Below are 26,101 nucleotides of genomic sequence, written 5' to 3'. Positions count from 1 at the left end.
GGTATGCAAATGAAATACGAAATATTCATTGGAATCTAAAATATTCATTTTTGGACCTGTTTTCATTTCTTGTGGAATCGTCCAGTTGCCATTGCTATTTTACTTCAAAGTATGACTTACCATATATTTACCATACCAAATGACTGCCCATTGTCTCCAAGGACAGTCATCTAAGTCCTTCTAAGATCTCTCACTTCTGAAGTTAGCTTGCATGTAAAATTTATGGTGTCATGTCTCAGATCAGCTCAATTTGAGTTTTCAGACTTGCATACGTTTTCGGGAGCACTTACGTTTGCAACATGTTACTTGCATTAATTTGCCTAGTGTATTGCTTTAGTTACGTGCTTTTAAATTAAAAAAAAAATTTTTTTTTAACTTCTTTTCAGCTGTACATTTACTTTTGCATTTCGAACTTCATGTATCAATGACAGTACCATGTTTCATAAATTCATTAAAATGAAATAGAGCATGAATATTTTATGACTGAATACTTCGGGTTGGAGATACTGCAGGTGACTAGGTCCTATCTTGTCGCCTGCCTCCATCATGTTGCCTTTGCCCTCATTTTCGTTGTAAGAGCATTAGTATTGGACATGTTGGATGCAGAGTTGTATATAACCTGCCATTAAATAAAGTAGTATTATGATTATGTGTTTATCTTGCATGTTGTTCAGCTGTACGAATGCTTTCGGACATGGGGTTTCACCTGCTATGGCCGAGCAAGTTAAAGCCCCATGATACAACACAAATCTGGTGCTCCAGCAAGTTGCGCAAGTTTTGCACAGGTATGGCAGAGAATCTTCCTTGCCTTCAGCTACATCGTGCCTTGCTGTCTCATGTTCCATACTTTACATTACTTAGGGTGCCTTGTTTTAGTAGAACCAGTTAAAATATGGTGCATGGTGCTGTTGGTAGTTATCTCATAGTATTGGCTGTTAACAAATTAGATGTTTGGGATTATTCAGGAAACTCCTGTAACTTCAGGGAATGCATGTAAATTGTTTGTTAGAAATAGAAATCAAAGCAATAGAAATAGAAAGAGCAATAGAAATCAAAGACATTTTTGAAGTCTTATCCTAAAATGGGCTCTGCAGCGCTCTTTGACCATTGTAAATAAATCATACTGGACGAGAGAAAATGCGTCCGTGAACACCTGAGCCAAATATTACTCAATTCCATGCAGTGGGGAACGCACAGTGCCTCTGTAAAGATCGGTCATGCTTTTCTGCGGCTCTCTCAAATCCCTACCATCTAAACTGCACATGATGACACCATGGCACCCTCATATGACTATAGGCTAGACGGGTGAGAACGTCACGAGCAACATTAACTTTATTAGTGGCAACGAAAGTGTTTTCAACATTAACAATGTTCATGATACTTGATGTCTTAAAATATTACGAAATACCGCTGCATTCAGTGTCCACACAAAATTCAGTTTTGTACTTCCCGTATTCAGCAGCCGTCATCTGCTTCAGTTTTGCTGCCTCCACAAGGCTGTGGCCAGTCGTGACGTTGCTGAAGTTTTGCCGACTACTATCACCATAGAGTTTCTCACTATATTACCTAGAGGGAAATCTGGCGCTGCTGCACTGTGGTATGCATGAGAATGCTGGTATATTGTGACTTCGGATTGGCATCGTTCTCGGAGAGCCAGGCAGGCAAGCACCGTTCCGTCTGTCACAATGATTCATTTTCTACTAAAACAGCACGTAAAAAGCTGTTTTAGCTTTATTATTACAGAAAAACATGTTTTGTTTAACTATGAGAGCTTGTTATTGCATGTACAATTATATGATGCATAAAAAGTATCAGTGGGCCGCTAAAGTTGGAGGACAGATGACAAGATTCGCGCTTGCCTTGAAACAGTTTGTCATATGTTCTTGCTTTTCTTCGCTTGGTCATGCATTGTAGGCGAGTAAAGATGTAATATGCGTGAATGGAAACATTTTATGAAGATTTTACTTTAAGAATGCGTTATTTGTGTAACCATATCCACGTTTTAGACAAAGCCTCCTACAACACCAGCCAACACAAGCCTCACAGACACATATACCGTCATTCCCATGACGGCACAGTGCCCCTTAGGAAACTCCCATAGACGGTGGCACCAGATTTCCTTCTAGGTGTTATAGTGAGAAACTCTATGACTATCACAGTGTGCATCTGCGGTGTGCGGTGTGTCTTTCGCTTTTGTGTTGACCAGGGCGTCTACCAAGCTGACATTTCCAAATTCCCTGAGTGACACAGAACTCTGTTTTATGTCAAAACAGACTAACACCATGTTGCCCGATGCTGTCACTCTCGAGTAAGCATGTTAAAAATTAAAAACGACTTAATCCAGTTTGAATAGTGTGGAGTAGTGTTTATTTTATTCAAAAAGAAAACAGAAGGGAGGCGTTTGTAAAATGCACAGTGAATAAAATATTTTCGAAAAAAATGGTTAAGCCCATTGTAAATCGAGTCAAACATTTTCAAATACGAATGAAAAGAGATGCATACAGAATCAAATCTTTTTGAATATGAGCTATATCTATCAACTGATAGCAAGTTCATTGGTTTCAGGCCAGAACTTTGTCGCAAGTGAGATTTTCTCTCAGCAACTGGAAAGTCAACCTCAACTGTCCTGACATACTCTCAGCCAGCGCACAACGCCTCAGTATTGCGTTTCACTGCTTTAAAGAGTTTATTTTGGTAATGAGGGACACCTGCATCTCGGCGTCAGCCAACACTTCATTTTTTTGAGCTCAAGCCCCTTCAAAGAAGCGGCGGCACACTTCCGCGCCCGTTCATTCCTCAATGCATCGGTCCTTTCTTTTCTCGTCCTCCGCCGCGCGTTCGCCCCATGGACCATTTGAAGCAACCTCTTGCTCAGTTGTACACGTCCGATTTACTGTAACAGGAGACGGCGGGTGCACGCGTGTATTAATACACACTGTGTTCCGTGACCATTACCCTTTCCCACGCTTAAGCTTCACCGCAATACTTGGCGTATGCTTCACCGCGTAACAGTTCTGTGTTGAGGCGAAGCTGAATTTCAGGAACCGGCATTATGCAACGCGCCGTACTTTCTAAGCTTCGAAGTCCATCGCGAGGATTACAAAGGCGGAGTCGGTGCCATTGCTGACAGCGGCAAATTCTTTAAAGGAAAAACACGGCATCGAACGGCAAAATGCTTAATAGCGAACGTCGAAGCAGCTCGACCTAGCGTTCTTATGGGGCACGTACCCAGGATATTTTTTAGGGAAGGGGGGGGGGGGTACCCACAGTAACTTTTCTATGCAAATGACGGGGGCAGGTACCTTTGCTAGTGCAATTGTGAATAATGCCCACATTCCTCACAAAGATGCGTAAACCCGCAAAAGAGAATTGAAATAAGGTGTATCTCACAGGTATGCCCTGTGAGATGCACCTCTCCTTTACTTGGCAAACAAGAAACCACGTCAAATGAACTCATGCATGAAAGAAGCACAGGAAGAACACTGCCAAGAACAAGTAAACAAGCAAAAGTGTAAAATAAACATTTCTAGTAGCATTTTTTGAGTTAGCTCTGGAAGAATTGTAGAGAAATATATATTTGCAGAACAATCACAGGTTCTTTTGGATCCCTCGTTTACTGTTAGCTAAGTGCCAAAACCAACTTGTGTTGTTATTTGAGAAGTTGCGTAATGATGCGTAGTCACCAGTCCCGTATAACTGCGTAGAGCGCAAGACACTGCAGTTCTGGACAACCTGAGCCTACTGCGGAAGGTTAGATCAGGTGGTTCGACTGATAACTGTAGAAGCGTCATTCAAGACACACGGAATTATTCTCCACTTCCGGCGGCATTTTCTCTACTTCCTTTTTAAATAAAAAGATATTGATTCATAAATATTTTCACAACGGGTAAATTTGTTAATTTTTGCTTTTCCTTCTTGTTTGACTGTTACCTTGGCTCTCTCCCTTAGGAGATCGCTTAATTTGTCAACTCCTTGCGACTCTTGTTTCCAGTTGCCAATTTTGCACGAAAAGTGCTGTACAATTAGGGAAAAACTTGATGAGGTAACGGGTGACAGTCATATTGCTTATTGGTTTAATGGTTATTGCAGGGTCTCATGATAAATGCTGTTTCACATTGTTTTATTTTCTGCCTTATCTAGCCCATATCACAGGTATATGGTTCCGGGGATCTGCCAGCATCGCAGCGAGCCGTCACTCTAGAAATAATGAAGCAAAAGGAAAAGTTAAACGCAACTGGTGTCTTCTCCGGCCGCAACTCGTTCCACGAGCATAGAGACCAGCTGACTACGAACCGAATCCCTTTCCTGGTCCCTGGATCAGTCTAAACAAAGAAGGTTGAGCTAACGAAGCAGCAGTGATGCATGTGATCATTGAATAGATGGTGACAACTGAACTCATCTCGAGTTAATTGCGCGGGCACCGAGTCGATGAGAAAACTGGCCTTCACACCCCAGGAGATGCCAATAACTACCGCCATCCAAAAGCAGCAAAAAAATTAACGATTCCACTCTGTGAAGATGGAATGGTGGCGAAAGCTGACGACAGTCAAAGCTCTCAAACAAAAAGCTAAGTGCTTCACCTCTGCTGTGGGTTGGCCCGAAGATACTGCAATATCAGGCTGACCCGCGGCGGAGGTGAAGCAGGCGCTAAGCACTCCCCATACGTGGGCCGATCCCGAAGGTAGTGCAATGCCGGGCCGACCCGCGGTAAAGGTGAAGCAGGCGTTAAGTACTCCCCATACGTGGGCTGATCCCGAAGATAGTGCAACGCCAGGCTGACCCCCGGCGGAGGTGAAGCAGGCATTAAGCACTCCCCATACGTAGGCCCACCCCGAAGATCCCGAAGGGCACGTTACAGGTTCCCGAGCCCACAGGGGTATGTGCCATTTAGCTTTGACTCTTTCTGCACAATCACCAGGATCGGCCCACATGATGATTTTTTCTGTTGACGGATGCTGAAAAAAACTACAGAAGGTTAGTCATATACAGCTTTCGCTGTAAAAGGCAGCAAAATGTTGACTGCCACATAGATTGATTTGTCGGCGCTTTAGGAATGAGTGTGAAGAGTGGTGGCATGGGCAGGGAGGGGAGAGGTATGCTGCCTAATTTCAGGGGTGGGGGCATGGGTACGTGCCTGGTTCTTATACATTGACTCTATGGGGTACATGGTGGTGCTGTGAAGCCATCCAAATTATTGGGCATGTACCAAAAATCGGCTTTCCGGAAAATCCGTCATTGACTGTACTCTGGCAACTCCTTCAGACGACGACGCAGCGTCAAAGGCGAATCGTTACAATTCCTCTCTGTTACGCGAGCCAGCATTAGCACGACTTTCGTTCCCTTTCAATAAAATTATAGCTATCGTATTTATTCGAATCTAGGCCAATAGTTTTTTTCAAATAATCGTATTCCAAACTCTAGGGTCTGCTTAGATTCGAGGATTTTAATAAACGCGCCAGTTTTTCATTGAAACTGCTAAATATGGTGCATAGCTAGCGCCCCATCTAGAAAAGTCAGTATTGCAGCCACTACTAACCGTGCCAGTAGCCAACCGTACACAGGCGAGGTCGCCATTTTGACCTGTGTCGTGTCAGCTGTATCGGTGTGCGGCGTGGTGTTATTGCTATGGCACCAAGCAGGAGATGCCACTACAGTGCCGCTTTCAAGTGAAAAGTTGTGATAGCCACAGAGGCATCGTCGAACCTTCAAGCCGGGCGGGACTTCGGCGTCGACGAGAAAAACGTCCGTTATTGGAGGGGACAACGGCAGCAGCTTTTTGCGTGCGCCGCAACAAGGATGGCATTTAGCGGACCAAAGAAAGGCCGTCACCACGAAGTGGAGACAGTTTTGGCCAACTTTGTTCGAATGCAGAGAGCAGCTGCCCTTCCAGTGACAACAGAAGTGCTCCAAGTGAAAGCTAGGGAACTTTTGAGGAAGTGAGGCCTAACGCCAAAGGATTTCAAAGCCAGCCAGAACTGGCTTCAGAAATTCATGAAGCGCTTCGGCTTCAGCCTCCGACGTCGTACTTCAGTCACCCAGAAGCTGCCAAATGATTTCGAAGAAAAGCTGATAGCTTTTCAGTGCTACGTGCTGCGAAAGAGAGAAGCGGCAGGCTACAACCTTGGGCAAATCATCAACGCCGACCAGACGGCTGTGTATTTTGATATGCCAGTGGCGTACACCATGAATGAAAAGGGTGCCAAGGAGGTGAAGGTGCGCTCTGCGGGCTAGGAGAAGCAGTGCGCAACTGTGATGCTGTGCTGCACAGCTGAAGGCATAAACTCCCTCCTTATATGATATTTAAAAGGAAGACACTGCCTGCTCGAGAAACTTTTCCAAGAAATGTCATTGTGCGGGCAAATGAGAACGGGTGGATGACGGGTGCGATGGTGGAAGAGTGGGTTAAGATTGTGTGGCGACGGCGTCCAGAAGCCCTTTTGACAAAGAACTCGCTCCTTGTCGTCGACTCTTACCGTGGGCACTTGACCGACAACATGAAGGCTGCGCTTGCCCAAGCGAACACGGACCTCGCTATGATACCGCGCGGCATGACGGGCCAGTTGCAGTTACTTGATGTCTGCATCAACAAACCTTTGAAGGATCGTCTGCGGAAATATTACACGGACTGGTTGACTGACGAAGACCATATGCTAACAGCAACGAGCCGCATCAAACGTGCATCGCTATCGCAGCTGGCGGGCTGGGTAGCTGCAGCATGGGACGACATCCCAGGTACTTTGATCGTGCGCGCCTTTGAAAAGTGCAGCATATCTAATGTGCTTGACGGTACCAGAGATTGTGCACTGTTTGAAGGTGACAGTGACAAGGAACACAGCGACGACGACGTTGAATGAGCTCTGCACGTTCAGATTCAATCAATGTTGTTTGCATTTTATGAACGCTGTCCTTGCTTTTTTTGTTCGGCCTACATTCGAGGTAATATATATATATTTTTTTGTTGGCTTTGGACTTTAGGGGGTCGGCTTAGAATTGGGGTCGGCCTAGATTCGAGTAAATACGGTGATTTTCCCTGATATAAACACAAATTCTCTGAGTTTTCCCTGAATATTTCCAGACTGTGCGAAATCCCTGATAATTGCCGGTTTTCCCGGTTGGTAGACACCCTGATTGACTCACTTGAACTCAAGTAGTGCAGACATTGTTTGTCACATTCCAGGCTGTGGAATTTGTGGAAGATTCACTTCACTGGCCTTTGAATAAAAATGAATGTGAAACACCTACTTCGTTGTGAAGTTGTGGGCTGCAGAGGTGCTGAGAGTGGTCAAAATGAATGACCCCGGTTAAGCAAGATGAGTGGCTTTGACAATCCTTGTTAAATGGCAGTCTCCGAGTTTAAGTTAGCGTGTTGTAGACAACATAACCAGAAATAGTGGTGTCTATGTGAGCATCTAAAACCCAATTTAAACTGCTTTCCACTGTGGGGTTTGGTGAGCAAAACATTGTGGGCACCGCCCTGCTCTGTTGTAGCCTCCGCAGTGCAAGCCCTTGAAGAAGGAGCAGGAGCACTGCGGAGGGGATGTAGGGTGACGTTTGAATGCCGCTAACTCTGCGTCTGCTAAACGCATTGAAATACTTTTTGCTGCAAAATAGTTCTAAAATTCTGTCCTTTCATTTGAAATGCTTTGTATGGCTTTGATAAAAAGTGTTGAAGTGTCCCTTTAAAAAAAAAATACCTGTAATGCCTTAGAGGCATCGTATTCTCTGCTTATGTCTCAGTCACATGGTCGCTTTCAATAAACATAAAAATCAGAGATCATTGAAATCTCAGCAAGCCTTATTGGATCCCTTCTGCATGCTCACACAAAGGAGCCAATCAGGCGTGCATATTCTTATGTTTCAACACGGCAAAGGAAATTCCTTAAGTGTTTCCCATGAGGCATTCCCCCCCTTTCTTCAGCAACCATCCAGACATTGATGCAGACCATTGACGGGTCAACAAAGAAGCTTGCCTTAAGGAACAATAACCAACGCATTCTGTAGATGGGGTAACAACCGTGAAGGGTCACTGCAAGCTGACCGTCACTGAGAGTCCACTAATTGATAAAAGTGACCAATGTCGAGGAGTACCGTGGGAACTGCGTCCACCTTGGTTTCCCAGATTGCAAGGCGATTGCGACGTATGCGGGGGCGATGGTGCAACATAGGAGACGGAGCCGGCGGAACGGTGCAATATCATGGGAGGGAGTTTACAACCAATTCGATGATTATGATTGGCCGAGATACAGTCATCATATTCCCTAGTCTAGTCTCCTAGGGAAAAGAACTGTTTAAAAAGCGGAGACGTTTGGTGAAGTGAGAGCGTGCTAACGTGTCCTGATGTGATTAAGACGTTTAATGTGCTCCTACAGTGAGTGAGTTTCCATATCTGGAGCCAGTGTAAATGCAAAATAAACCTTTTTCCTTCACTCCTACTCTCGGATGTACTCATCCCTGTGCCTGGAGGATTCCTGGCCTAAACACTACCCCGAGCCACAAAAATATTTCAATAGCCTTCAATTTCAATGGCCTTTAAAAGCGAGTGTGTGACTGTGTTATTAGCTACGTGCACATACACTTTTGGTGCTCACTTAAGTCAAACTCACATGCTGCAAAATGTACATCTCTCCCAAATTTTCTTCATGGCTAGGCTTCCTGTTTTCCTGTGCTGATGTTAGGAAAAACATTCTGCATACAAACACATGCGTGTACAAACACACATATACACACACACATTTCTGTCTTTTCACTGGGAAATACTATGGTGACCTTTAAGAGGGATTGAATAATGAGAAAAATATAATTAAGCGGAATCAAATTAATTGGTGTTTACTGCTGTATCTCCATAACTCAGCTTTTGCAAGCCCTTGTTTTCTCAGAAAGGTACAGCAATGATTCTCTCTAGAATAAGTTCCGGCAGCAGTGCTGACCACTGGAGTCGCAAGAGTGTTGAAAGGTTGAAGAGTAAATGGACCGTTGTGAGCAGAATACCAACTTGACTGTTGAGCTACTGTGACAAGCAGGATGAGCTTCCGAGGAGCGAATACATGACACTTGTGCGTAAGTAGAATCCAAAGGATATCACACTTTGAAGGTGCAAAACAGCTAACACTTGATAGATGTGAGATGGAGCAATGTTTACCAAATGTACCTGCAGAACTGTATAAAATAGTCCCGAACGAAATTATTTGCTCAAGAAATTGTTTGCCCCACTCTACGTTGGTGTGGTTCACCTCATTTGTGTTTCTTCTTATAATTTACTTATATATTTTGAACACAGCACATATTGTACTGTGGCTGGCTTTTTGGTGCATGCAGGTAGCATCCGTCGGGTGCAAGAGGGCCTCAGTCATCCATTGATCCCATGTGGCTGGCACTGGGGTGGATCTGTCAGTGATCTGCCCCCACTCCTGGTGCAGCTGCTGACTGACATTCCCAACGGCCAAGCATCAGTATGATGGCTTCTTACCTGCCCCCAGAAACACACTCAGTAAGACTTTAATTTACACTGTTTTCCTTTGTCATGGACCTTTTGTAAAACCTTTCATATCGGTGATACTTCACAACAGTGGTGCAGTTCGTCCTTGGGGCAGAAATTGGGCAAATTAAGTACAGTAGAGCTTCTTTGATACATTCCTGTTTTGTTACATTTTCTCCGCTTATGCTCTGAAGTGCCAATCACGTTTAGTTTCTATATAGACATGGGTTTGTTAAGTTGTTTTTCCTGTTTGTCATGTTTCCTTTCCTGGTTGTTCCGTCCAAAAAACTGCACCAACACACCACCAACACTGTATAGTCTGTTGGCGGCACCTATGTTGCCCATCACATGTCACCACTGAAAGCGGTTATTTTGCAGAACCTGCCATGCAGAACACAGTATGATAGCCATGTTCAGATCATCGCCAGTCACCGATCTGAACTATTCATGAAGTCAAAAGCCAAGAGGTGGACGTAGGCACAAGCAGTTGGCACAACACACACATTCATGGGTGCTGTCTCATGTCTCTCGATACCTTGCGCAGTTGCTTTGATATAGCATAAGGCTGCACAGAAACTGAAAAAGGGCTGTGAGTGCACGAAAAGAGGCTTTTGTTATCGAAGATTTACCCCAAGCACCAGGTGGAAATTACAAGCTTCAGTTAGTGTTGTTAATTAGTTAGTCACTTCGAAAAAGGTGTTTACCATTCAATCTAACTGCCAGGCAGTGGTAACAAGTTTTACTGAGTGGGTTTTCCATAGTTTGTTGGCTTCCTATTCAACTGCAAATAAGGTTTCTGTGTATCTTATCAGCAATGCTGCTGCAAGCATTGTCAGATGTTGCATTTTTCTGGATCTTGCATTCTTTTTACATGGTTCCCTAAAACATATCAATGGGGTATTACTGTACACTGCTGCCCAAGAAATGGTTACTACGCACACCTGCCCTGTGCTGGGAGACTTGCAATAAGTTCCTGCCATCTTTAAGTGGTACTTGTCGCTGTGGCTCAGTGGTTCTGCTGCTGACCACGAGTTTGAGGGTGTGACACTCAGTTGCGGTGGCCATATTCTGATGGCGGCAGAATCTAAAAAAATGTTTGTTTTCTGTGCTTTGGGTTCATGGTACAGAAACACAAGTGCTCAAAATGAATCCAGAGCCGCCCACTACAGCATATCTCATATCCTGTGAGGTGCTTCAGGGCATTACCCCCCATAATTTAATTTATCTTTAAAGCAGATGTTAAGGGCAGCTCTAGCAAGCCATTGCTTAGTAGGTGCATACGGCAACCACGTGAGTACCCGCCTCACTCCTAAAACTCGCTATGGTAGCATGGTCGCTATGCTGTTTTGCTGCTGATCACAAGGTCACGAAATAGAATCCCTCCTCCAGCAATCACATTCTACAGGGGGGTGGAATGCAACAGCGCTTGTGTGCTTAGATTTAGGTGCATGTCAAAGAATCCCAGATGGTCAAAATTTATCTGTACAAGCTTTAGGATCTTAAATCTCATCTGTCATGCCCCGTTGCTCAAGACGCCCCAGTGCTGGACCTATCTTTTCTACGAATGCTGTGCTGTGCAGAGATGGTAAAGCAGTTCAGCTGCTGAAGCTAGCTTCCATGTACAAGGGTGTTGTTTTTTCAGGAGTGGGTGATTTCATGATGTACTTAATGTAGTTGTAATACCTTGCAGGGAAAAAAGGGGGGAGGGGGGATCTCTCATGAATGAGCAATGACTCAAAATGCAGTCGCCAACTGTTTTTTTTCTAACTGGCTTGTTCATTCAGGCTTCCTCAGTGCACCATCACAATCTCCATAAAACCAGTGTATAATCTTAGTAAGTTTGTTCAGAGCGCAAAAGAACACACTTACATGTACAGGTGCGGCCACTGCTAGTGGGAACACGGGAGCCCGTGGCATCACTCTGGGGAGTGCCCCACAACCGGCGTCTCATGAAGTATTGCGGCGCAGGCACGTTTAATTAAATTAAAAGATGCCTGTGGCATCTTTTGATTTAATTTGCAACAATGAAAGGTGTAGCAACATTTACATTACTTAAATGCATTTAAATATAACCTAGCATAACTGTTCTGACCTTGGCTATTTCGTGAAGATTATGGTTGTAACAAGCTTGTAATATTTTTTCAATCTGTATGATTTTTATGATTTTTTAACCTCCAAGCAGCATTCTTTTTTACAATGATTGTTCTTATCTGCAAGATAAGTTCACTATTAACTTCCCTTGAATCATTATTAAATTGATTTGACATTAGGCTACTCAACTGCTGGGGGCCAGAGTGAGGCCAGTCTTTTGTTCTTTTTTAGCGAAGAACATTATCCGAAAAAAAAAAAATGGAAACTTGAGAGGGATCTGTTTTAAGGTGAACAAGCTTACCTATGACAGCCAGTTTCTTTCTTGCAGGTGCCAGAAACAGAGCCACCGGCCTTTTTGTCACTACACCTGGCCAGCATAAGAGATCTGGGGCTGCTGCCTTTGTTGTTCATCCGAGAATTTGCATCAGCCGTAAATGTATGTCATTATGCAGTGCCATATAATTGAGACTTGGCCTTGAGATCTGGCTCTGTGACTCCCTCTTTTCCTGTGTTATAACTGTGTGAACTTGACTGGTGGTTCTACATGGTGATCACTTTCCAGTGATGTCTTAGTAGGGCGCCTGCTTTCATATATTGCTGTGGAAAAACATTCAACAATGCTTCAGTGCCTCTACGTGAGTTCTGGAGTTTGTAGTAGGATAACTGCTGAGATGGCAAGAAGCATCTTCCCTGTCAGATATCCTTCTGATGCCTTATCAGTGGCAGTTGGTGTCTTTGGTGTTCTGTAATATTTTTAGGACCTTATCTGAAATGTGTTACACTGAATTAACTGTGGCTTGTTACACATATTTTAACCTTGCTGTTCTTAAATCATATATAGTATGTAGTAGTATATTTTAAATGTTCCCAGTGCCTTGGGCACTCTGCAGGAGGGAACACCTTACTTGAGTATAATTACCTAGTCGTGTAGCTTTGTTGGCTTATAAAACTGATGCTTGCTCATGTGCTTTGCATTAAGTTTATTATGAGGACTCTATAATCTAACCTGAGAAAGGTGCTTTGCATCTGAGTCTGTGTTAGTGCATCAGAAGTACCTACTGTCTTCTATGAGTTTTAGTTGATTGACATATGAAACTTGACACTAGTTGAACCGTGCCTAAGTCAGAGTATTTGCTTGTTTTCTCTGTGGTATTTTAACTGTAAATAATCAGAACTTTCTACTACTTGTGGAGATGAGTCATGTAGTCCAATTTATGCTGTAAATCTGTACATATATCGAAAGGCACACACAACTGCACCTATGCTGAACTTGCCCAGAGACTATGGTAAGCAGAATAACTGATCTTGCAGAGTCATGAAAACAGGCACATGCAAAAGGTTGTATGCAAAGTTTACCAGCATTTTAAGTTTTTAATGGTACTTATCCTATGCGGAATTTTAGTGTATCCTCTGTGCAGCTTTAAGCATATTTTGTCTAATGAGGAGGTCCCAGTTGGTTTTTTTGGAAAAACTTTCAGCCTGTCTGTGCATACCTGAGCCCTGAAAGTGGTGCTTTGTAGAAGCATGCCTTGCTGGAGATGCAGTTTGTACCCTTCTTGTCTGCCTTTAAGATGACAGTGCTTACATTTGTGCACCAAGTCAACTCTCCTATTTTGTTGCACCTGCGCAGCAGAAATGCTCAAATTCCAAGTGCTTTATTAAGTAATGAAATGGGTGAGAAAGAAAGGAAACATTATTGCTGCCTTGCAGTGGCTTGTCTAATCTTTTTTGTCTTTTTCCTATGAATAACAGCATTGAGCAATATTTCAGGCAAGAAATATTGCTCGATGCTTGGTGCTAATGTTCTAAAAGTTTAGTTTTGAGATAATTATTTTCAGTAGGTAATCAAGCACAGGGATATTTCTGTATTAAAAAAAAAAGAAAGAAGACCAAACAAACTTATTTTTATAGTGGGGTGACCTGACATAAGACCTATTTTCCTAAAGCTTGCCTTTACAGCCTGAAGTGGTGTGATGTGATCCGAAGTGACACTAGAACAAGACATGGAGAGTTGGCAGCAAACGCCTCCCAAGGAGCACTGTGTTATTTGTTATCCATATTGATAGTACTGATGAGACTGGTGTGCTTTCATTGTTGTGTTGTTTTGGACATTGCTGATTTTCTCAATGCATGTATCATGCAAAATGACCCAGCACAAATGCATAAACTTGTACAAGATTTGTCCTCGTATAGGTCCCATGTGTCCATTGTGAAGTCTTATGTGCATGGCATTTGTGTTTTTGTTACACTTTTGCTTTTAGATTACCTGCTTTGTGACGTGGTCACTCCTGGTATGTATGGCTGAACTACATTGGGACAGTTAATTAAATCCCTGGCGAGGAGGTGCTCTCACAGGTCAAATTGATGAAATGCAATCGAAGCACATCTTGGTATAGAAAAGCCAGGAAAAACTGCACCAATGCACCTAAGTCAGACATGCCATTAGTTCACTCATTTAAGGAGATTCTTTTTCCAATATGTGACAACTAATATGCTTTGCTGCATTTTTGAAGTAATTAACAAGGTGAAGCTTTTGTTTCCTAGCTACAAGTATTCCTTAAATTGAATAGGTGTTGCTAATCCTGTATTGTGGGAATGCCCCAATTTCTAGTCCCAGCAGGCTATCTATGACTTTGTTGATGTTCTTTTGATACTTGCACTAATGCTGCACCTGTGTACTGAATCACTGTAGCATCACCAGCATCTCCTATGTGTGCAGTTGAACTGATATTTCTGTGAGAAAAATACATTAATAACCTGCTTATTAATGTACCTTGTTTTATCTTTTGTCATGGGTTAATACATAAAATAAGAATTGCCAGTCAGTGTCCGTCTTGGATCACCATATGCAAGAAGTCTTGTTAAAGGGTTGGTGATTCAGCATTTAAGGAAATCAGATTGTTCTTTTTTTCCTGGTGTCAGTCTTCACTAAGGTCGCATTACCTCTCTTATAAAAAATGCAGTGATATGTTGTACAATAGCAGTGATGTTATCAACATGTATAAAAAATTTGTGCCAATGTGCATAAATTCATATAACAGGGCATCTGTGTCATCTGGTTGTCATCTGCAAAAGATGAAGTGTTTGTAGGTGGATGTTACGATTTGGGTGTTTCTCATTTGCTAGATAAAATGTTGTGATCACCTATTTGCTACCACTTTTTGATGTTTAATGTTTATATGACTTTGCAAGCAGGATGTACTCGGTAATATAAATTTTGTGTTGTGCACTGCATATTACGAGCTTAATACAGTAAATTCTCGTTAATTCACAGCTCGTCAATTCAGAATTTCGGATAATTCGAAGTAGCTGCCGCGGTCCATCCAACAACGCAGAGAAAGCAATATGTAATGCATCCTGCTAATTCACACTGAAATCCGCACCACCACCGATAATTCAAAGTTTGCGCCATCGTGGGTGGGGAGAGTGATAATGCACGGGAGCACGGTGGCGACCCTGGCTTCGCCGTGCAGCCTTGCTCTTTCCATTTGCGGCCCTTTGTTTAGGCCTGACTGGAGAGATGCATTTGCACCCAAAGGGTGTACATTTGTTTAAGAGTGTAGGTTCTTGGACGCATCGGCGTCTCAGAGGTGCGTTTATAGCGCAACGTTTTCGGTGCGTCTCGCTTGCGGCCAGTCACGTGAGGCCGCTTACGCTGCGCCAGCAGAAATGCCGTCCCCTCTAGACTTCGACGCGCGCACCGTCGGCAACTCTCTTCGTCACAGGCGCAGAACAATCGCCAACCCGCACGCCGCATTGAATGGCTTTCGTTGAGGCTGTCTGTGACCATTGGCAAAGCCAATGTTACTAGACTAGGTTCAGTTGTTGAACTCTGCATAGGCGCCGTATATCGCTGGCGCCCCCGAGCCTTGATTTGCCCGGGAGCCCAGCAGGTAGCTCTACGCGGGTGCAGCTCTGTGTTGGCAAAAGTGCTCGGGTCCTTCGACTTCGCAACTTACAAACTCAACAAATGTTTTCACCGATGTGTCTTTTTTGTGTTTGTATAGCCTCGCGTTTAGCATATTGATTGAAAAACTTTACTGAGCTGTCAAAATGCTGCTGTGCTCCCCCAGAGTGCACTGTTGGAGTCCTTAGTCCAGGGTCCCGGCAGGCCTGGCCATCCGCTGCTCTCTAGTAATCAGCTGCTGCTGAATAGTAGCAGATGAGTAGCTGTAAGTAGCTGATTAGTAGGTGTAATCAGCTATTGCTCATTAGTAGTAATTAATTATTAATGCAAACACATTACATAGCTCATGAGGTGGAAAATCCGGCGTAGTTTGGTGTGACCACGCGATGGTCCAAAAAGTCAAGGGAGCCGAAGGCAGCCAGTCGAGGCAGGGGACATCAATTCAGGCATAGTTAATTAATCAAAAGTTAACAACGCAGATTGGATTAAGGTGAAGTTAGTTAAAGCACAGTTAATGACAATAGAGTTCATTAAGACACTCGAACCCACGACCATTGGTAGGAGTGGAACCCACTAACTTTGGTGTTAATTAAGGCGAAGTTAATAAAGTCCCAGGCGTCCCTAGCTATCACCTAAGAGATGCGAAGGCAAAAGCCTTGTAAAGCCTACTGTAATTCACTTTTGTCATCCTTAATCCACATTAGTCTACCCTATTCAGCCTTAATACTCCTTCATCCACCTTAACTGACCTTAATTCACTTTAATCAAATTGTTAATCAATAATGAATTAACTTTGCTAATCAATTATCATCTCTTATACATGGTTGGACATGCTTGGGTTTGCTTCTGGCTTTCCTTGAGTCTTGTGATATTTTCTGTACTTCACAATGCAACCTTGAAACATAGAGATCTAAGGCTTTCAGCTTAATATAGCTAATTAAGGCACTTGAACCCACGATCTTTGGTGGGAGTCGAGCCCTCGACCTTTGATGGTGGCAGTGATTTCGCATTCATCCACGTAGGGATAACTAAGTGCCCCTTGAATTTTATTTTATTAATAAACATGTAACTAAACAATTAATTATATAGTATAAATTGTTGCTAGTAATCTGCACTTGTAGCTGTCAGCAAGCCAATCGGTTAATATAATTATTTAATGTATAATTTAATTAGGTGCTACTCATCAGCAGTTGAGGTCAGCAAGCCAATCACTGCACTATTAAAACAGTAGGAATAAATAAAAGGCGCCTTCTCTCGATGTATACTCACTCTCAGCACTTAATTTTGGGATGAAAAAAAAAAAAATTAAGCTAGTACTATTTTCTTCCATGAGAGCACCACATTCGCACGTGCAATGTTAAAACCTACGGGAGCTTTGCTCGCTTGTGAGCAGAATTTACTTGCACATTCAAGGCAGGGGCTCGCTGCAGGAACTGCACATAAAAATGCATTCGCGTCACTGAATAAAATTTGAATATATGGGCCGTAAACTGAGTGTCGCAAAAATCACCGAGACTGTAGAAAAACATGCATGCATACACACCGCAAAAGATGTAAATAGCCACTTACAGTGCTTCGCCGCCCCGTCTGCACCGTGATGACCGAGCAAAGTGCGACAGCACCAGGAGATGCGAGGATCGGTGGTGGTTCCATGCAGTCACAGGAGTTTGAAAACTGAGCCAAATCTAGTAACGTTGGGCGAAGCGGCGTGGGCACCTTCTTTCTCTGCGCTGAGCATTGTGGGAGTGTGGAGCAAGAGCCATCTCAATGTCCGGCACGTCGGACTGCGTTGACCGAATCCGGTTACGTTTGCTGCTCCAGTGCGTCAAATTATAGATGTTCTCGCCAACGTGACGTAGCATGTCTGCGCGTGTGCTCAGGCTACGTTGGACTATATACACACCTTAACCGAGCAGTTTTTTTCTGACTTCGATTAGTTCGAATTTCATATAATTCGAATTTTTGTAGCATCTCCGCAGAATTCGAATTAACGAGCTTTTACTGTATGCATGGTGGCTGAGAATTGAAGGTGCAACACGTCACATAGATCGATGTCCATTGTTGCCATATTATGCTAACACATTGAATTGAACACATGAGGGAGGGGAGGTGTGTTTTGGGACACATGCTGTGCACACATAAGCAACATATTTATCATTTGCTTACATACACTAAAATGTTGATGAGGTGAGAATTAAAGTACTACTAACCATAGTTACTCCACTTGCAAAAGCACTAGTATTATTCACAGTGGTAAATTCAACCTTCAAGAGCTTCATTAAATTAGTGTGTACTATCAGCATAAGTTTACAGGGCACGGGATATGCAGTAAAGCTAAATATTTCTGTAGCACGTAGTCTGAACTTCAGGTTTACAGCTTTCACTATTATGAGCAGCCGACACATTGTTGTACTGCTCTACTGGCTGTAGGCACAAAATATGTGGGAACTCAGTTTTCTTTTCGCAGAAGCCTTTGCTTGAAAACTTTTGTCGCTCATAGTACCTAGCGTTTTGATTGAGCAGCCAGGTGGCACAACATGTTCTTCGGGCTTCCTTGTGTAATTACTCCGGTGCTTGTGTACTGTCTTCTCTTTCTTTCTTTCTTTCTTTCTTTCTTTCTTTCTTTCTTGCTGCTCTCTACAGCTGTTGTTACATGTAGCTTTAGCTACAGGTTTCTGGACATGTATATAGTACGTACTAAAAATGCACCTCTGAAACATTTTTTTTTTTTACCCAATAACTTTTTTTTGTATTTCTTCTCATGGAAAACAGGTACAAGCACATGCAAAAGTCTGTAGACCATGGGGGCTGTGAGAAAAAAAAAAACTAATTTTGTGAGCCTAGATACACAGGTTGAAATGAAGTGGCAAAAGACATGTACTATGCATTTCAACCAATGCAGTGCATGTCCAATTTGTTGGCTCTAGGGCTGTGCCAGAAAAAAAAATTAGAGTTTTTTACATTGCCTCCATACTTTTGTTTGCAATGGTAGACTAAGGTGTCTCTAGTGCAACTAAATTGTGTGAGTGTTTTATTGATGTGAGGATTTCCAAATTGCAACCTTTCAGGGCACATTCAAAATTAGTGTGCAAATTTTGTGTGAATAACCTTTAGTGTAGCTGACTCCATTCAACTTGCTTTCTTTATAAAAAACAAGAACAAAGCAGCACCAAGCATTTCGTGGCCATTTCACTTGAAGAAACTTAGCTCTGAACCTCCTCTAAGCTGAATAGTTTTTATTGTCATTATTCTATTAATGCATTTTGCAATAAAATGTTTATAAGAGGTCACATTGTTACTACAGGCGCATGTGACAAGCTGAATAAGCTGCAATTGGCATGGTGTACATCTAACATTACATAAAAAGTTTGTTGAAGTGAATTTAATGTTCTTAATAAGCTCCTGTGTACTTATTAGTGGCATTTGTTTAGTACAGTTAAGGTAAGTAAACTATTAAAAATTATTAGTGGTTCTGTTTTGTGGTGTGTTTTGCAAGTGTTTGTTGTTTTTCTGAGTAACGCTTTGCATGTAATCTTCAATTACATCGCAGAAAATTTGGCATGTAGTTGTCTTGAAGCTGATGTAGGTGTTCATTAAAAGAGAAAAATGTTCTTGCTCAGATACTTTCTGCAGGTTTTGGTTATATCCCATTTATTGATGATTTATGTTGAATATTTGGTAAGACTTGGCTCAGGATTGTTTTTACTTTGTTACATTGTTTGGGTTTTAACATTCCTTTTGCTAAAAAAAATGCTCTAGTATGTTTTATTATTGTACAGATTAGTAACTGTACTATCTGAGACGCATACTCATTATTACCTGCAGCTTGCCAGCCTTGAGTTTATATGTAGGTCAGTGCAGTGCACATGTTGAGCAGACGCTGCTGCACAGCTTACATTGTAACTTTTTGAATGCTGCTGATTGTAAAAGCTGAACCTGTCCATCTGATGACACAGTAAGTTTTCAGCCTCTGTGTTGTTAGTTTAACAGTGTTAGCAGTTGCAACTTTCAGTAGAATTATGGACTAGTCAAGATTAATTTTGGTAATAAATGTGAACATTTTTCTCACACTTGTGACATTAGAAGAACACTTAATATACAGCAGTAAGGAAGGCATGGGCCATTAATTCTTTCACATTTTCTAGCATTGCTTCTTGTTTCGTAAACAATAGCTTGTACATTTGGCAGCCAGAGCAAGTGCTGGAGAATGTTTATTGGTTCATGATTGCATACCAAAAAAAAAAAAAGAAAGTAAAAAAACCCTAAGATCTACTACCTATGGGAACTCTGAACCATTGAAATTCAGTACTGCTGGTGACTTGGCCACCTGTGTTATTTTTCATTAATGACTCAGTCTTAGGTCACTGTATGTCATATGCCGTAAATAGGTTGCTGTTTTTCAAACTCAGTGTTGGTAACTTTTTTTGGACAACGTCACCAGCTCGCAGCCCAAAACTCCCCATTTAATTTGCAAAGTGATGATGATGACTTGTAATTTTGCTTTGTTCGTAGTTGTCTTCCTTATTATTTTTTAAACTATAGCTTTAAGTTAATGGCTGCATTGGTGAGTCAGCAGTTGAAGTGCAAAAAGGCAAAGCAACTCCCAATTTTCCTAAAACTGTATCAGAAACTGTATCACATCATTTAGGCAAGCAGCTTTGATGTGCCCAGATGGCTCACTAATAATCTCTTCGGTATGATTTTGTAAATAGTGACAAGTAGAGGTGCATATCCTCCTTGGGATAAAATGGGAATGAGGCATTGAACTTCATTAAACTTAATGAAGATTCCTTGAAGAATTTTCCTTGAATAGTTTATAGTCTATTTACATCACTGAAGAAACCACTAAGACTCCACGAGGGCAAAGTTGTTAGTTGACTGAAAGCTCGCAAAATTTTGCAACTTCCTTGTGAAGTTACCAACATTAATAGTTGATACGTCTTTAGGAGGTATTGCGACTCTATCGCTCTCTCTCTCTTTGTGCTGCTGTTTAAGATTTTAAGATATTTTGTAATTTCTTAATATGTACAACTAGCAAATTGTCTTAGAACTTGTTTCAGAAGGCTTCAGAACAGGGGACCCTATCACTTAGGGTACGCAAATAAGCAACCTTTCACTGCTGCGGAAGCGCAGTGCACAAACCACCCTTTAAAATTTCTGTTAGTGTTTGACCTACAAGAATTTGAAAAATGGCACATCCATGTAAAGCTGACTTTGGTTAATGTTGTGGCACTGGTCACTACAGGAGCCACTAGTTTACTGCTGTTTTGCTGCTGTGCACTGTGCCTTAAGTTCTGAAGAAGTGATTGGTGCATCAGCCTTTTGCTTTCCATCATCTTACCTTTGCCACAAAGATTGAGCATTAGAGTAATGCTCTTCAAGACTGCATTACAATAACTGTGTCTCTAAACTTGGTTATATGTGCTCCCTATGGATTCACCACCATGGAAATGCAATGTCAGAACAAGTGCAGTGTGTGTTAATCCTTCTGGCACAGATCAGCAGAAACAAACGATTATTATGTAAAGGGCTTCATTTCTTTATCTCAGTTTTAATTTCTAGAGCTCGAAGCAGGCAGACATAGTACAGATATTGTCTTTGCATCAAATTGCATGCAGCAAATGGATAACAGATGCATCATTTGCTATTCTAAAGCCATCTCACTCTTGTAAACCCAACGCTGGCCAGCCCAAGCTCTGTGTACTGCCAGTTCTCGGTTCCCTATTCTAAAACTACTGTTATGCAAACCATGTCTAATAATGCTACAGTATACTGGAAAGCCTTTTAGATGTTTGTACATTATTTGAAGGAAGGCCTAAAACAAATCGGCCTAGTGGACATTTAAAGTGCAATACTGTTAATGAAGATGATAGCACAAAGAGGGTAGCATGCCTATATCTGCATTAAAAACTGTGTTTGTGTACCTGTAGGCAAACTGTTTGTCACATTATCATCTTGGCAATTGTAGCATTACTTTTCTTAGAAAGTCAGTGCTGTGCAGTTCACTCTGCTTAAAAATGAAAAGTCATGCTGCATCTAAAGCATTGCTATCATTTGCTATTATTGGGATGTATGCATGTTCATTAGCTTGCTAAAAGCACATTCAGTAGTGCTGTTTGAAAGTGTATAAAATGAGGATGTTTACTCATAGCATCATTCAAATATGTCAAAAGGCACGTATTTGCAAGTTCAGGGCACTTCATTCTTCCGTGGTGTCCTTGACATTTTGGTTCTACCAATAAACATTGGTGCAGCAAGCAATTTAACTTCCAATTTAATCACTGTGTAACTAAAGTATGGCCTGGCTTTGAAGGCAGTCTGCAGTAGTTGGTGCTTTGCTTGTGCAAATGACTGATGCCTTCATAGATAACAGCACAACAAGCACATATGTACTGTGTGTAGTATTGGTAGGGTTTTAGGATACCTATGTTAAGGTGCTATTTCATGAAAGAGGAATTTTTCACTAGTTTTGTTCAGCCAAAACTCTGCCCCCAGAATTACATTTTTCTGTTAACCGCCCTGTGCAGATGCTCTCACAAGTTGTGTGTGCACTGGTTTGAGATGGTATAGCTTCCAGAATATTGCTCGCTTCAAATGAAGCTGTGCTGATAAGATTCTAACTGAAGGTTTCCTGTTTAAAAGGCACTGGCTGATGCATATTACAGTGATGGTTGTGTGATTGGTGCCATATACAAGATGTGGCAAAAATGCCTTAATTCTTTAGTGTCACAACACCATTGTTTTTATGCCCTTATTTTATAATTTAACAAGACATACACATTGTCTCACCTTCTGTGCAATACAGTGAAAACTGGGTTGCGCGAGCCAGTCGAGAATGAGAAATTGGTAAAGGACTCATCCATTGTTCACTGCTATTCTTCCAATGCATAATGCCATTTGCAAGGATTGCAGTATGATCAGTGGCTCACTGTGAGCAATCTCTGCTTTTTCCCAGGCAGAGTTAAGTGGTCCCTGTTTGGCTGACATAACTCATTGCTTTCACTTCTCTGCATGGAGTTCTTAGGATGGACATAACTTATAACAGTGTGGCGGTGCTGGTGCATGTGATAATTGTCATCCTAGAATGATATTTTAAACAGGCTTAATAATGTTCTCGGAAAGGTGCTTGCTTTTCCATTTGTCAAAATCTGCTAGGATTCATATGACACATTAATATCGGACTTTGAAAAGTGGGAAAACTAGGCTCCTTAAAAAGAAATTATCTCCGAGATACTGCATATATTTTTCACCTGGTTGTGTGTGTGTTATGTTGTTCTTATTATGCTCAATTTAAATATTAGGAGTACCATGCTTCTGTTGTAATGTGTTCTCTTGTGTCCCATTTGTGTTACTTATTATTAATTGTTGGCAACACCTATAAATGTGATTCTGTGTTGATTGATCATATACTGATTGAGATATGTACATGTTAAATAATACATCTTGTTATTGAACCCCAAGTGTTGTCTGGATGCTTTTATTCAGCTTTGGCGCAATACATACCCGAGATTTCGACCAACTTCTTGGCATGGCTTTTGTGGGTAGCAATAATTCATAAATGAGGGCAGACGTAACTTCTCTTTCTTTTTTTCATTTTGACGTTAGCCCGTTGATTGTGGTATGAAGCCTAGATTCAATGAGAGCACAACAAATAAATAATTAGATCACTTTTTAATGTGATCAGTTCAATATATGTGCCAAGTGTATTACTTGGCTTTGTGAGGGAAGCAGGAGGCAGCTCATGTCACCAAAGCTCATGTGTTGCCACAGACCATTGACACATGCATCTACACCACAATCCTGCCACTCAAGGCTAAGTAATTAGTTGAGGATAAGAGGAGGTAAAAGGGACTCCTTACATTCCCAGAGAAGTGACAGTAGAGGATGAGGCTTAACCAATCTCGAATACAGAGAAGTGCAGACTAGTGGATCGAATGGGCAGATTTAGTGGGACATGGCCAGCTTTCAGGAACACGGTCAGCTTTCAGGAACACGGTCATTGTGTGGCTTTAATCACTGCACCAGGCTGACTGGTGCACGTGGGAGTAGTTGGCAATAGCTCATCACTACCTTCAATTTCAGTAGTGTTTAGTGCCTCCTACTTCATGTCTGCCTTGAAAAAGACAAGCCCACTTGTAAAAACGTTGGCTCCCACCTTCACCTTGTTCTCGTTTTCTCATTGTCTTGAATTTCCATCTCCCGCCTTCCCCCTGTTTTCCATGTCTGTATGTATGTTTTAAACTGATCACATTACAAGGTGATACAAAAGGTGATACAAACAATTATTTGTTGTGCTTTTGAGGAATTGAGGCTTCACACCGTAATTGCAGTGTTGACCACTACCTGAAGCAGTTTCTACAATGTTTCTAACGCAATAGCGTTAAGAGCCCCGTGTCACAGAAAATCCGATGTTGGTGTTGGCGGAGTTGGCCGTGAGCAAAAAGTTCCGTATATATTTATATATATGTATATGCCATGCCTTGCTATATGACGTGAAGCATATGCGGGTCATATTACCACACCATTCTATCACTAAAGTTGATCATACCGTGTGTTATGTTCTTGACAAAGTTGTCATTTCTCGGAATTTTGAGAATGACAGCCCACAAAGAAATGTAATGAAACAAGACACTGACAATGCATGGCTTTTATGTTAAATCTTTTCAGGCTTAAGTATTAGAAGTGCAAAACAATAACAGAAACCTGAAAATGATGTAATTTCTTGGGCGCAGCTGTGCATTAAATATGGAATTAACCCACGCAAGAGGTTGCGTTTCTACCATAAAGCTCACCTTCGTGCATAGCATTCGCCGCCAGCGTTTTCCGGTAAACATTACGGTTACGTAAGCTGCAGTTGCTAAGAAGCATGAGAAGCAGTTGGGGATCTCTGAATGCTATCGCATTCCACTCTTGAAGGCGAAGCTTAAATGTCCTCCAGTTTTTTCTGTCAGTATTGTAGTTTTGGTGACTGTGTTCCCAAGTGGTGTCTAGCACAGCAAGAATTGTACCAAGAGTGCTGAAAAGGGTCCCTCCACTTTCAGCGATTCAACTAGTAAGTGCCCTTTCATTATTCTACGATGTGTGATGTGCCTTACTTAGACAATATTATGGGCGCATTCTTGTTCAAGATGCAGCAGATCATATAAGTGCTTAAAGTATAAGTGTGCTGCAAACAGATCGTGGTCTTTGTCTGTGTGCTTCCAAATTACTAATTCAGCCTTGCCATACACTGTTAGCCTCCTGGTTAACTCCTATAGTAGAGTGACTGCCCCCAGAAAAACACTTGTCTTGGATTCATCCCTGGGACCTGGGCACACTTCTTTTTCTTGCCCCGTAATGCCTTCTTTCTGAGAAGCCCATATCGGTATCCTTTGTAACATTGTGCTACTGTCAGTTGGATGGATAAGTTTTTTTTTTTTTTCTTTCATGAAACGCATTGCATAGAAACAATTTCACATTGCAAATGTATCTGGCAGGAATTAAGCCTCTGTGTTTATGCTAACAATTTCTAACTTTTCATATGCTGCTAAATACTGGAGGTAATGTATAAAGTATTTACAGTAGATAGATGTAATAAACAATAATAATAATATCATAGAAGACCTTGACACACCCATCAGGCATGTGTAAATACCGAACATATGATATTTTGAATTTGAATATCAAATTGAATCAAGAAGAAAAAGCCAGATATCAAATCAAAGACTGAATACCATGAAATTTAGCACAAACATGCTTACGAATTTTGTCCAATAAAATCATAGATACTGCACAAGCTTGGGAGTTTACTGTTGTTACTTAATAATGTTGGCAGCTGTCGATAACTAATACCTGGGAAATGACATGCACAGCGTGGTCTACTTATCAAAGGGAACACCAAATTAGTATGCCAGCACCAATTAGAAATCCGTTCTTATATGAAGGCCCAGAAAATTCATTGACAAAATGTCAGCCTAATGCTTCAAATCAAACACCTTTCTATGTGTGGCAAGGTTGACACACTAAATCACATGTTATGGGAATGTCGGGACTTAACAAACAAGTCGGGCAGTGCCGACCCCTCCATCTCTTCCACCACCAGCCTCCGGTCGTGCTGGAAGACCACACTGCTCAGCTTGAACCTGACAGCACAACTCTGGGCCGTCCAGCGAGTCAAGGAAGCCGCTTCAAGACAAGGTCTCGGAACCGTGTCCGCGGCGGGTGCCCAGACCCATTAAAAAGACGCCGGACTCAAATCTTGTTGATCTGAAAATAAAAGTTTACGCTCTCTCCTACTGTAGTTGAATAAATGTTAAAATTTTGTCTATTAGGGACCTTAAGCCCAAAAAGGAAAGTTAATTGTGCTGCATTAGTGTGCCGCATTAGTAAATTACCCTTATACACTACGAAAGAAACCTACTTATGCTGTGAGAAAAGGCTTGGCAAGCCAGAAGAGATGAGTGAAATACTGGTGGTGATGCAAGTGACGTCACCTTGAAGTTCCCACACCAGCTCGTTGTGATGTCATGAATGTTGACTGTGTCTCCGATCTAGTTAATCTTTTATCAGTAAAGCACTACTATATATTGCAATCTGTAAGAGCTAAAGACTTAACTTGGCAAGTTTCAAGAACTAATGAGCCACAACGG

At 41.9% G+C, this 26,101-nt stretch overlaps 1 protein-coding gene across 4 annotated transcripts in view; it reads left to right on the top strand.

Moving 5' to 3' along the window:
- LOC126543888 (endonuclease/exonuclease/phosphatase family domain-containing protein 1-like) overlaps positions 1 to 25,747 on the top strand; it is a 62,425-nt gene extending 36,678 nt beyond the window's left edge. For all 4 annotated transcript variants that reach the window (XM_050191028.3, XM_050191026.3, XM_050191025.3 and 1 more), the window contains exons 9-11: positions 675 to 785; positions 9,316 to 9,487; positions 11,895 to 25,747. In XM_050191028.3, the coding sequence (XP_050046985.1) occupies positions 675 to 785; positions 9,316 to 9,455 (251 nt within the window). In that variant the 3' untranslated portion in view covers positions 9,456 to 9,487; positions 11,895 to 25,747. The remainder of the gene's footprint in view (positions 1 to 674; positions 786 to 9,315; positions 9,488 to 11,894) is intronic.
- The last annotated feature ends 354 nt before the right edge of the window (positions 25,748 to 26,101 follow it).

The sequence above is a fragment of the Dermacentor andersoni genome, chromosome 1 (genome assembly GCF_023375885.2).
Source record: "Dermacentor andersoni chromosome 1, qqDerAnde1_hic_scaffold, whole genome shotgun sequence".
Classification (NCBI taxonomy): Eukaryota; Metazoa; Arthropoda; class Arachnida; order Ixodida; family Ixodidae; genus Dermacentor; species Dermacentor andersoni.
The sequence above is the reverse complement of the archived record's forward strand: the minus strand, read 5'-3'. Positions and strand labels throughout refer to the sequence as shown.